The sequence below is a fragment of the Lissotriton helveticus genome, chromosome 7, assembly GCF_964261635.1.
Source record: "Lissotriton helveticus chromosome 7, aLisHel1.1, whole genome shotgun sequence".
In the NCBI taxonomy this organism is placed as follows: Eukaryota; Metazoa; Chordata; class Amphibia; order Caudata; family Salamandridae; genus Lissotriton; species Lissotriton helveticus.
In genome coordinates, this window is record NC_136068.1 from 1,730,599,194 (window position 1) to 1,730,612,691 (window position 13,498).

Sequence of the window (13,498 nt, forward strand, 5' to 3'; positions counted from 1 at the left end):
CTCTGCCTTAGCCTAACCTCTGCAGCGCTGGGACGCCCCAGGGTAGCCATCGCGCTATAGAATTATCTTTTCATTTCATTTTATTTCATTCATTTCATTTTATTTTTGGCCCGGCCTCGGAGGCCATCTTGGAAAACCTCCCAAACCCAGACATTTCTGAAAATTAGACACCCTGAGGAGTCCAGGGAGGTATAGCTTTTGCGAACCCCCCAACTTTTGTCCTACCCCAAATCCCCTGCAAACCTCAAATGTAGCTGAAAACAAATCACGTTTGTCTTACGTTCCTTTGTAAGAAAGTTGTGGGATCACCAGGCTGCCACAAATTTCCTACCAACCAGTGTTCCCCCAGGTCTCCCGATAAAAATGGTACCTCACTTGAGTGGGTCAGATAAGTACCCGCGACAGGTTTCCTTAGATATCCTCCGATCCAGAGCCCAAAAACCTGGTGACCCCCCCTTGCAAAACTAGGCAGTTTTGTCATAGGCAATTTTGATGTCTCCACAATACATTTTGGGCCCGTATCTGTCATGGGTGCTTGGCCCACCCACACAAGTGAGGTACCATTTGTATCAGGAGACCTAGGGGAATACTGGGTGGTAGGAGAATTGTGGTTTTTCTGATACCAGAAGATTATGACACAGTAATGCAAGTAAAATGTGTGAGTACAATTACATTTCGAGGTTTGCATTGCATTGCAAGTAAAATAAGTTGTTGGGATACATTAGAGGCACACTAATCCGGGTCCTCCCCTTTTTTTATAGTTTACAAAAATATCTAAAGTTGGTACATTTCCCTAGAGACAAACTACATCTTGGCACAGAATGACAAAGAACAACATTAGTGCCTATCCATATGTTTCTCAAGTATTCACACATACTGCTTGGATTTTGCACAAGGGTGAGTGAAAGGTTCAAAATGTATATTTTATTTCAAATGATTTCACAAAGAGGAATTTCACAGTTAATAAGTAAAAGATTAAAAACCTGAACCAATGACTCACAGCTCGTGAACTTTAAAGCCATGTCAAGGCACCAACCTATTTACAGGCCATTCACACACCTTTCATACTGACACATACGCCTACCAGCAGCGTGCCCAGAATATTACAACACTCACATCAACAGATAATGTAGAGACAATGTACACCTTGGCAGAGAAAGACAGAACAGACAAATATTACGTCAAAACTAACTATTCCTTAAGTACACACACATACTAATTGGATTCGGCACGAGGGTGAGAGAAGGTTCAGAGCGTAAAATGTTATTGACAAGAGATTTAACAAAATTGAAATGCACTGTTAATAATTAAAAGGTTACAAACCTGAACCAATGACTTACAGCTTGTGAGCTGTAAAGCCATGGCAAGGCAGTAGCCTCTTTATAGGCCATTCGAACACCTTTCACATGTGACACACAAGACCATTCACACTGCCAGCCGCAGGCCCGGCACATTATAACATTCACATCAACAGACAGCACAATTCAAGGGTCCATCACTCTCATACGTCCACATGACTGACACAGCAATCACAACGGCTGGTGGTTGACGTGTGTGTGCAGTGGTGCTTGGCTACCAGTGTGTGTTATTATGATTAGCAAGTCACTACTCACACCCACCAGCCAAATGCCGGTTCACATACAACATCAGCCAAACACCAGTCCACGGACACCGCCAGCCAAACACCAGTCCACACACTTCCAGTTAAACGCCAGTCCATGTGCACCACCAGACATGCCCCAGTCCATGCCCACCACCAGCCAATCCCCAGTCCATGCACACCACTAGCCAAGCCCCAATCTGTGCACACTGCCAGCCACGCCCCAGTCCAAGCACACCACCAGCCAATAGCGGGTCCATGCCCGCCAGTCCATATACACCGCCATGCCAAACACCAAATCCACGCACACTCTCATCAAATTTCTTTTTTAACAATAAAGCAAACACAAACCCATTGGAAATAGATACACAACTATAAGTACAAACACAACAGTGGTAACTAAATACATCATTCCAATACCAACCATGAAACAGAACTACAAATATAAAACAATACAGACCAGGCAGTTCACTATTAGACTTTCGGTTGCTCCCAAAAACTCTTTTGATTGTGATAGAATCTGAGACATGTGGACACACACAGCCCATGATTAGAAGGACAATCAGCACACTCCATGCATGTCTCCTTCCGCATAATTCTTCGCAAACAGACTCTACGTGGGAGGAATTCAATTGGGAAAGTGGCAATCTAGCCACATCCTCCACCACGTCAACTCTAGAAACACTTGCCTGCTCCACTATAACAAGGCTGCTTATTACATACTCCTGAAACTGAACAAAAGTCATCCTTGAGGCTGGAGAACACTCATTGAACACAACAAAAGCAATAAAAGTTGCTAAGTTGAAGAGATAGATGACCAACTTCTTATACCAAATATAAGCCTTATGAAAAGCAGTGTAAGGTTCCAACCTTGGATTTACTCTATTTACACCACCCATGTGCTTATTGTAGTCTACAATGCACACTTCAGCAACCTGACCCTAAACAGCCACCGGTGAAGTACTTTCATCATGGATGGTGGTCAGTATGTTGGCATCCCTTCCGTCCACAATTTCCATAGCTAGCAATTCATCACTATGTAAGGTACTGCACTGTCCCCACTCAAGCTTTTTGCAAACATGCTCTTTTCGGTAACCTTCACCGTTAGAGCGGAGTGTGCCACCAGCAAGAGTGTCCAGTTTGAACAATTCTTTAAATAATTGCACTGCAGTGTAGAAGTTATCTAGGTACAAATGGTGACCTTTGGTAAAAAGTCCTCAACCAAGATCCCACACAATCTTCTGTGATATTCCTAAAGTGGACAGACAACCAGGGGGGTCAATAGTGGAATTCCTACCAGTGTACTGCTGGAAATTATAGACATATCCTGCCCTACTCTCAGACAACATATACATCCTAATTCCATTACATGCCATTCTGCTAGGAATGTACTGCCTAAAAAACAAACAGCCCTTGAACAGGAACAAAGACATTTCAACAGGTATTTCTTTCCCTGGAGTATAGATCTCTGAAAATCGATCTACAAAGTGATCAAGGACATGCCAAATCTTAAAAAGACAGTCAGGGTGTCAAAGCATTATCAACAAACTGCAACATTCAATGCGAAAGTAAATAACAATTATTACTCATAATTGCAGGAAATATGGCAGTTCTCATCAAGGGACTATTAGCCCAATATGAAGACAGGGATGGCTTCCTTATCAAGCCTATTAAAAAAGTTAAGCCCAAAAACGTCTTCATCTCATCCAGATTTGTAGAAGTCCACCCGGTAGCTCTAGAGCGGGGCCTACGTCTGGCACTGTTGTCCTGCAAATACTGTTCAGCATACAAATTATTTGGCTCAACAATCTCAGCCAATAATATACCATCCATAAACAACTGACAAAACTGTATAGGGAAAACATTTTCACAATTCACCCTACACCCTGCATCACCACTAAAAGGCAGGCAACACCAGCTGCACCATGTTTGCATCATCCCAGAGTCCAGTACTTTCATGGAAAGCCTTGCAGCCCAGGCTGCAATCCAGATGCCTCTTGCTGCACCATTGACATAACTGTTCTCCTCTAAAACAGGGACTTCATCCGCACCAAGAGTAGCTTCATCCGCACTGAGAGTAACTTCATAATCAGATGATTCCTTGTGGACAGAAAACTCATTGCCAGAATCTTTCATTTCCTCCTCTACCTCAGATGCACTGTCAATCTCATAATCCTGGTCAGAGGAAGAATCAATAAGCATACCAACCACCTGCTGAGCAGTAATCCTGTGGCTAGCCATAATCCTAACTAATAAAGGTAACTTCACAAACAAGTAAACAACAACAAGAACTTTGTAAAATAAGTATTAAACAAAATATGGCTTTATCACAAAGACCTATATACTCCAAAACGATACCACTCACTTGCCAGAAACAGGTCGACTCACCACCACCTACTCTGCAGAAACACAGCAAAGACCAATAATATGCCACTAAAAAGAAAAAGAAAAGAAAATGAAATGAAACATCAGGCAACACAATACACATCATGCACAAATCCCAAAGGAATTTCACACTAAAAACATAAACAAAATATGCTGCAATTATAACACCATTTACAAACAATTCATTCATACAGGACAATCATACTCATTTGGAGTAAACACAACAAAAAAGTTTTTGTGACCAAACACCTGCAACTTTGCAAACTGCATACCAACCACTGCCGAAACCGCAAACAGGAATACAAATCTTTGCACTAGAATAAAAAGGAGAAAAAAAACTTTTTAATCAAATATGCAAGTAATGCACCAGTCCACACACAATCCACCAGCCAAGCTGGGGGGCAGGTGGGGCTGCTCCCCAACAACAACATTGAATAAAAACCCTGGTGTCTAGTGATTTCTGAGGATAGACCTAAAACATAAGGCAGATCTGCCCCCAAGGGATGCTGAAATGGCCAAAATGATGACTCAATAAAGGGGAGCAACCCTTGCACAAGGAGCCACTCCCCAACAGCAGTGAAAAATAGCCTGGTGTCTAGTGGCTTCAGCCCCCCCCGCCCTTGAGGGCAGATGGGCCTCATAAGGTATATCTGCCCCCAATGGGGGTAGAAACGGCCATCATAATTGATAACCAAATGGGAGCGACCATTTCCCAAGTGGCCGCTCCCCACATTGCTGCAGTTGAGCAATCCCTGTTGACTAGTGGTTTATGCCCCTCTTGGGGGCAGATGGGCCTAAAAATGTAAGGCTGATTTGCCCCGAGGGGGCAGAAACAGCCAAAATATTCACCCCCATAAAGGGGAGCGACCCTTGGCCAAGGGGCCGCTCCCCAGCGTCTAGAAGTATATAGGGAAATCCATGGTGGCCTAGTGGGGTTTCAAATAAAAAAACACCAATTTGACCATATTGGGGGCAGAAACGGCCAACATGATTGCTCTCCCATGGGGCACGACCCTTCCCCAAGGGGCCCCTCCCCACATTGCCACAGTTGAGAAATCCCTGGGGGCTTATTTATGAGCCCTTGCGTCACTTTTTCCCCGCTGGTGCGTCACTTTGTGTGACGCACCAGAAAGGTAAAAAATGCGCCCTGTTGCGTCATATTTACAAAGTGACGCATCTAGGTAGATGCGTCACTTTGTAAACCCCTGCGCCATATTATACCTGTGCCAGGAATAATGTATGCAGGGTTGGCGTTTTGACACAAGTAAGCCTCGAAGAAATAACGCAGTGAAATCTATGAGATTTCACTGCGTCACTTCTAGAACGCAAATGCATTATTATCTTACGCATGCCTGACAGCAGGCGTAAGACTGACGCAGACACATTTCACATGGGACTTGCCCATGTTAGATGGGCCATTGCTGAGGTTGCGTCACTTTTGTGACACACTTCAGCAATGCGTCATTTTTTGCGCCTGAAGATATGTCAGAAATACTGACGTATTTGTAACTCCTTGCGACATGATGCATCATATTGTAAATTTGACGCAAGGAGGGCGCAATGAAAAGTGACGCATCACTGTTTTCACGCAATGATGCATTACTTTTCATAAATGAGGCAGAAGTCACTAGACACCAGGGGCCTCATTTATGGGGCAGATGGGCCTACAAATATATGGCCAATCTGCCCCCAAGAGGGGCAGAAACTGCCAAAATATTCACCTCTATGAAGGTGAGCGACCCTTCTCCACGTTGCCGCTCCAGGTAAAGACAAAATTGATTTAAAAAAATTAAATCCCTGGTGTCTAGTGGGCATTCCTGCTGCACGGTCGTGCTCGATGCCTCTTTGTTTTAAAAGCCCCCTCCCTCCCAGAGGAGAAACTTACCTTTCTCCTAGACACACTGGAATCAAATGGCTTCCAGCGCGTCTGATTGCATCTAATAGTGTCGGCCCGTGGTGTGTACTATCGTCATTAGAAGACATGGAGTGGGAGGTGGGGGGGCAGCAGATAGGCTTCTGCCGCCTTCCCTTTTGGGGGCAACATGAAGGACAACACACGCGGAGCACCAGGTGCTAGGATGGTCAGGAGCCGTCTGACACACGCCCACTGTGGCGTCAGACGACTCCCAGCAGTCTGACGCATGCAAGACGTTAATTAAATAGTCAATGTAGTAAGGTGTTATTCAAATGTGAACACATATTAGCACTGATTTTGATTATTACTTTATCTTTTTGAGAGATGAATGAGTGCAGGGTTTTCCACCGAGGTGGTCTCAGAGGTATGAGCTGAAAGAGCAAAGAAATTACAACTGAACGAAACAGTTCTTTGAAGGATAAGTGGTCAGGAATGTTTCACAAACAGTAAAGATGTCCACCTCTGCACAGATTTACTAGTGCTTTGCAGCGTCATAATGTTACGTTGGGTTATGCAAAGCGATATTTTGGCAATTACTTTCCAAAGTAAAAACTATTCTGCACTGAAAAAAAAACACTTTTCCCACTGCAAAAAGCACTTTGTGCTGCTTTGTGCGACTTTGTGTCAAGTGGATGTTAGTGGAGTGCTCAGTGCAAACACCCACAGGCCAGATCTACTAATGTAGCCCGACCAAAATCTGCATCAAAAAGTAACACCTTTTTGAAACAGACATTGACTGGGGAAATGTGTTTGTTTCTCAAAATATCTGACTTGCCGGGGATAACTGCAACAGCAGTACACTCTCAGTAAATGTGGATCTACATGTTGTCGTCCACCATGCACAACATAGCATAGCTGTTAAAAATTGGGGTCTCGAGTAGGTAAGTTTGTACCATGTTCAAATAGGGACCCTTCCTTCTAGTCAGGGTAAGGGGATTACACTTCTAAAATAACCCCTGCTCATCCTCTAGGTAGCTTGGCATAAGCAGTCAGGCTTATCAGAGGTAATGAGTACAGCATTTGCTCATAACACAGAGTAATACAGTGAAAACACTCCAAAATAACAACACACCAGTTTTAGAAAAATAGCCAATATGTAACCGTGTAAAACAAGACCAAAGCGATAAAAATCCAACATACCATAATCAAAATATGAATGATGCAAAAATAAATTAAAATTCAGTTCCATGAACTTGATAGCTCCATCCGGGGCTACGACACCGTCGTGAACAAACACATCCAACAGTTCAGGCCGACTGCAAGGTCGCGGGCCAGCCACGGTTAAGAACACTCGCAAACAGTACCTTAGAAATTAAGGGCATCGTGGACCTTGCGATGTACTCCGAAGAGGAGTCGTCATCTGGGTTATCAGGCATCGATCCAGGAGGTCAGTGCAGGAGTCATTGGGCCTTTGAACTCACAAACGTTGCAGATTGAACTTCATGAGGTTGAAGGCAGGGGCGCCAGCATCTGCGGTGTCAGGGCTGTGGCGAAGTGGAACGGTGCGGCGTGCAGTGCCCTCAGGTCAATGTGCAGGCAGCTGCTCAGTGACGCCGTCCAGCAGTGCCTGTGAGACCAGAGCTGCAGTGCGAGGACGGGGGGTGCTCTTATCGGTGCTCATAGATCACGGGGCAGGCAGAGGCATCATCATTGCTGAATCGCTGTTGTCGGTAGGCCCAAGGCTGCGGTTCGAGATGGAGCAATGCGGTGTGCTTGGCCCACAGGTCCGGGTGCAAGCAGCAGTGTTGGTTGACAACAGCCACAAAAAACACAGCACTTGCTCAGCAAAGTCCAGTGCCTTCAGTTGAGTCACTGCTTGACAGCATCACTGAAGGCACATAGATCCTCGCCTGCCCGTTGGACTCTCTATGGTGGGTGGTCTTCTGCCAGGGGAGCAGAGGAATGAGCCTCTGCTGACATGGGTCTAAGGTCTAATGATCCTGTTAATGATACCCAAAGAAGCCTCCATATTTTTGTCGACACAATGAGGGATGGGTGCACAGCATATCATTTTCAAGTATTGTCAAGCTAAACATATATTTATGAAGGCACCAAATCAATATTTGTGACAGCGAGAATGGGAGTGTGGATATAGATTGACCAAATCTAATTGCACCATTTTGGTAGCAACCCAAAGATGTTTCGATGACCACTGGCTTCATCACAATTAATCCTGAGATGATTTGATTTATGTTACAGGATTCACAAGTGGTACATCACTATGCATCAGATTTACAGACTGGAAAAGCAGAGCCAAAGTCAGAGGCTGAGGCTGAGGAGCACGAGCAAGAGTCTGAAGCACAAGAGACAGATTACAAGGTAGAGTCAGAAGGAGCTCCAGAAGGAAGAGAGGTAGGAGAAGAACCAGAAAGAGTGTCAGAAGGAAGAGAGCCAGAAGAAGAAGAACACAATCCTAAAGAAGAGCTAGAAAAAAGAGATCCAATGGAAGGAGAGCCAAAAAAAGCAGTGCCAGAAGAAGGCCCCGAAAAAGAGCCAAAAGGAGATCCAGAAGTAAGAAATCCTGAAAAATTAGAGCCAGGAGAAGAGCTAGTAAAGGAAAAGGCAGAAGATGAGCCACACAATGAACCAGAAAAAGAAGAACCAGAGCTTGAGGGAGAACCAAAGGTAACGTCTTGTTCATTTTCTTCCGCAGAGCACTGACTTTTTCCGACCTATTTTCTGTTTTCTCATATTATACAATCACTCCAGTGATCAATGTTCTAATGCACAATCAGTAGTAAGAAATTACCAATAAATATATTTTTTTAAACCAAATACACATTTTAGGAGCACAAACCATATTTGTATGATTGTTAAAAGAAAATATATGTTGCATAACTGCTAATTTGACAAGGGATGCCCATTTTCTACTAACTGCAGCAACTTTAAGGTGTGGTTCATGTAAATTGTATATACACATGTGGGTGCAGATATTCACCTCTATAAAGGTGAGCGACCCTTCCCCAATGTGCCGCTCCACGTAAAGATGAAATTGATCAAAAAAAAAAATCCCTGGTGGCTAGTGGGCATTCCTGCTGCACGATCGTGCCCGATGCCTCATTGTTTTAAAAGCCCCCTCCCTTCCAGAGCAGAAACTTACCTTTCTCCCAGACACACTGGAATCAAATGGCTTCCAGCGCGTCTGATTGCATCTAATAGTGTCGGCCCGTGGAGTGTACTATCATCATTAAAAGACATGGAGTGGGAAGTGGGGGGCAGCAAATAGGCTTATGCCGCCTTCCCCTTAGGGGCAACTTGAAGAGTAGTACATGGGGAGCACCAGCGCTTCCCCCATGGGTGGGTGCTAGGATGGTCGGGAGCCGTCTGACACACGCCTACTGTGGCGTCTGACGACTCACAGCAGTCTGACGCATGCAAGGGGTTAATTAAATAGTCAATGTAGTAAGGTGTTATTCAAATGTGAACACATATTAGCACTGATTTTGATTATTACTTTATCTTTTTGAGAGATGCATGAGTGCAGGGCTTTCCACCGAGGTGGTCTCAGAGGTATGAGCTGAAAGAGCAACGAAATTACAACTGAACTAAACAGTTCTTTGAAGGATAAGTGGTCAGGAATTTTTCACAAACAGTAAAGATGTCCACCTCTGCCCAGATTTACCAGTGCTTTGCAGCATCATAATGTTACGTTGGGTTACGCAAAGCGATATTTTGGCAATTACTTTCCAAAGTAAAAACCATTCTGCACTGAAGAAAAAACACTTTTCCCAGTGCAAAAAGCACATTGTGCTGCTTTGTGCGACTTTGTGTCAAGTGGATGTTAGTGGAGTGATCAGTGCAAACACCCACAGGCCAGATCTACTAATGTAGCCCGACCAAAATCTGCATCAAAAAGTAACACCTTTTTGAAACAGACATTGACTGGGGAAATGTGTTTGTTTCTCAAAATATCTGACTTGCCGGGGATAACTGCAACAGCAGTACACTCTCAGTAGATGCGGATCTACATTTTGTCTTCCACCTTGCACAACACAGCATAGCTGTTAAAAATTGGCGTCTCGAGTAGGCAAGTTTGTACCATGTTCAAGTAGGGACCCTTACTTCTAGTCAGGGTAAGGGGATTACACTTCTAAAATAACCCCTGCTCTTCCCCTTGGTAGCTTGGCATAAGCAGTCGGGCTTATCAGAGGTAATGAGTAAAGCATTTGCTCATAACACAGAGTAATACAGTGAAAACATTCCAAAATGACAACACACCAGTTTTAGAAAAATAGCCAATATGTAACCGTGTAAAACAAGACCAAAGCGATAAAAATCAAACATATCATAATCAAAATATGAATGATGCAAACATAAATTAAAATACAGTTCCAAGAACTTCATAGCTCCATCCGGGGCTAAGACATCGTCGTGAACAAACACATCCAACAGTTCAGGCCGACTGCAAGGTCGCGGGCCAGCCACGGTGTCAAGAACACTCGCAAACAGTACATTAGAAATCAAGGGCATCGTGGGGCTTGCGATGTGCTCCGAAGAGGAGTCGTCATCTACGTTATCAGGCATCGATCCAGGAGGTCAGTGCAGGAGTCATTGGGCATTTGAACTCACAAACGTTGCAGATTGAACTTCATGAGGTTGAAGTCAGGGGCGCCAGCATCTGCGGTGTCAGGGCTGTGGCGAAGTGGAACGGTGCGGCGTGAAGTGCCCTCAGGTCAATGTGCAGGCAGCTGCTCAGTGATGCCGTCCAGCAGTGCCGGTGAGACCAGAGCTGCAGTGCGAGGACGGGGGGTGCTCTTATTGGTGCTCATAGATCACGGGGCAGGCAGAGGTGTCATCATTGCTGAATTGCTGTTGTCGGTAGGCACAAGGCTGCGGTTCGAGATGGAGCAATGCGGTGTGCTTGGCCCACAGGTCCGGGTGCAAGCAGCAGTGTTGGTTGACAACAGGCACAAAAAACACAGCACTTGATCAGCAAAGTCCAGTGCCTTCAGTTGAGTCACTGCATGACAGCATCACTGAAGGCACATAGATCCTCGCCTGCCCGTTGGACTCTCTATGGTGGGTGGTATTCTGCCAGGGGAGCAGAGGAATGAGCCTCTGCTGACCTGGGCCTAAGGTCTAATGATCCTGTTAATGATAACCAAAGGAGCCTCCATATTTTTGTGAACACAATGAGGGATGGGTGCACAGCATATCATTTTTAAGTATTGTCAAGCTAAACATATATTTATGAAGGCACCAAATCAATATTTGTGACAACGAGAATGGGAGTGTGGATAAAGATTGACCAAATCTAATTGCAACATTTTGGTAGCAACCCAAACATGTTTCGATGACCTCTGGCTTCATCACAATTAATCCTGAGATGATTTGATTTATGTTACAGGATTCACAAGTGGTACATCACTATGCATCAGATTTACAGACTGGAAAAGCAGAGCCGAAGTCAGAGGCTGAGGCTGAGGAGCACGAGCAAGAGTCTGAAGCACAAGAGACAGATTACAAGGTAGAGTCAGAAGGAGCTCCAGAAGGAAGAGAGGTAGGAGAAGAACCAGAAAGAGTGTCAGAAGAAAGAGAGACAGAAGAAGAAGAAGACAATCCTAAAGAAGAGCTAGAAAAAAGAGAACCAATGGAAGGAGAGACAAAAGAAGCAGAGCCAGAAGAAGGCCCCGAAGAAGAGCCAAAAGGAGATCCAGAAGTAAGAGATCCTGAAAAATTAGAGCCAGTAGAAGAGCTAGTAAAGGAAAAGGCAGAAGATGAGCCACAAAATGAACCAGAAAAAGAAGAACCAGAGCTTGAGGCAGAACCAAAGGTAACTTCTTGTTCATTTTCTTCCGCAGAGCACTGACTTTTTCAGACCTATTTTCTGTTTTCTCATATTGTACCATCACTCCAGTGATCAATGTTCTAATGCACAATCAGTAGAAGAAATTACCAATAAATATATTTTTTTAAACCAAATACACATTTCAGGAGCACAAACCATATTTGTATGATTTAAAAAAAACATTGTTATTGTTATTGTTAATGTCAGTTTATATAGCGCCAAATCACCGGCAGGTCTCAGGGCGCTTTTGACCGCAAAACATAACAGCCTAAACAACGACAGGGGAACGGGTAAAAAACTATACTGGACCCAGGGCTGCTCTAAATAAAATAGTCTTTAGGGCTTTCCTAAAGTGGAGCCGGTTTCCATCTTTACGAAGAGCCTCAGGCAGTTTATTCCAGATCCTAGGCAGCAAGACCGAAAAAGATCTTCCGCCTTTTGTGGCCAGTTTAAAGCGAGGACACACGAGCAATTGTGCCTCGGAGGACCTTAGACTTCTTCCTGGCCGGTAAATCTCCAACCTTTCTTTAATATAAGTGGGAGCTTGCCCATAGATGGACTTATGGGCTATGCAGAGACTTTTAAAGGCAGACCTTTGCGTCACTGGCAGCCAATGAAGGCTCTGCAGCAACGGGGAGGCATGCGATTTTCTTGGAAGTTTATAAATAAGTCTTGCCGCATCATTTAAAACCACCTGCAGTCTGTTTGTTAATACCTTTGGTAAGCCCAGATAGAGCGCATTTCCATAGTCCAGCCGCGAAAGTATAGTCGCAGAGACTACCGTGCAGAGCATGGACTGGGACAGAAGCGGAACTAATTTACGCAATTGTCTTATAAGACCGTTACAGGTTCCTACAACTGTAGAAATCTGGCTCACCATTGAGAGGGCACTATCTATCTTAATGCCAAGGCTTTTTACCATGTCAGCTGGCTTGGGGGTGGGGCCCAGTTCCTGGGGCCAGTACAGGTCACTCCAGGGGGAGCAGATAGATGAAATTATTAACACCTCGGTTTTTTCGGGGTTGATCTTCAGGAAATCCTGGACATCCAGTTAACTGTGAATCTGAGTACCTCCTGTGCCTGTGACTGGGCCCGTTCAGTGTCATCCATGCTCAACAACAGCTGAGTATCGTCCGCATAATTGTACACGCGGCAGCCCATCTCAACCAGGGCTTTTATTAGAGGTTGTAGATACAAGTTGAACAGGAGGGGGAATAAAGCAGAGCCCTGGGGGACCCCACATGTAAGCTCTCCCACTCGAATCACTGACAGAATATCGAAATCATAATATCGACATACAAAAATATCGAGTCAAAAATATCGAAGTACAAAATATCGACAGCCTATCTTCAAACAGGTAAGTACCAAAATATCGACTCCAAAATATCGACTTACAAAAATATAGACTGTAAAAATATCGATTTTTTTAAATGTCTTAAAATTAAGTTAAAAATAATATATATAAATATATTTAATATAAACTTAGAAATAATTATTAAATAAATGTAATATTAATAAATAATTAATATAAATTAAAAAATTATATCACCAAAAATAATACATATATATATATATAAACATATTATTAAATAAACATATTAATATAATATAATTTAATTTAATTTAATTTAATTAATTTAATTTAAATTAAATTTTACTTTATTTTTACACTGTACCCCAAAAACCCAAAACTGACCCTTAACCCTAAAAATGCCCCTTTACCCAAAAACTAAAAACTGACCCTGAACCCTAAAAATACCCCTTTACCCAAAAACTAAAAACTGACCCTGAACCCTAAAAATACCCCTTT

At 43.8% G+C, this 13,498-nt stretch overlaps 1 protein-coding gene across 1 annotated transcript in view; it reads left to right on the plus strand.

Annotated features, from left to right (window-relative positions):
• Positions 1 to 11,779, plus strand: part of LOC144769666 (uncharacterized) — a 343,935-nt gene extending 332,156 nt beyond the window's left edge. The window contains exons 22-23 of the mRNA XM_078653841.1: positions 8,100 to 8,525; positions 11,248 to 11,779. Of these exons, the coding sequence (XP_078509967.1) occupies positions 8,100 to 8,525; positions 11,248 to 11,709 (888 nt within the window). The 3' untranslated portion in view covers positions 11,710 to 11,779. The remainder of the gene's footprint in view (positions 1 to 8,099; positions 8,526 to 11,247) is intronic.
• The last annotated feature ends 1,719 nt before the right edge of the window (positions 11,780 to 13,498 follow it).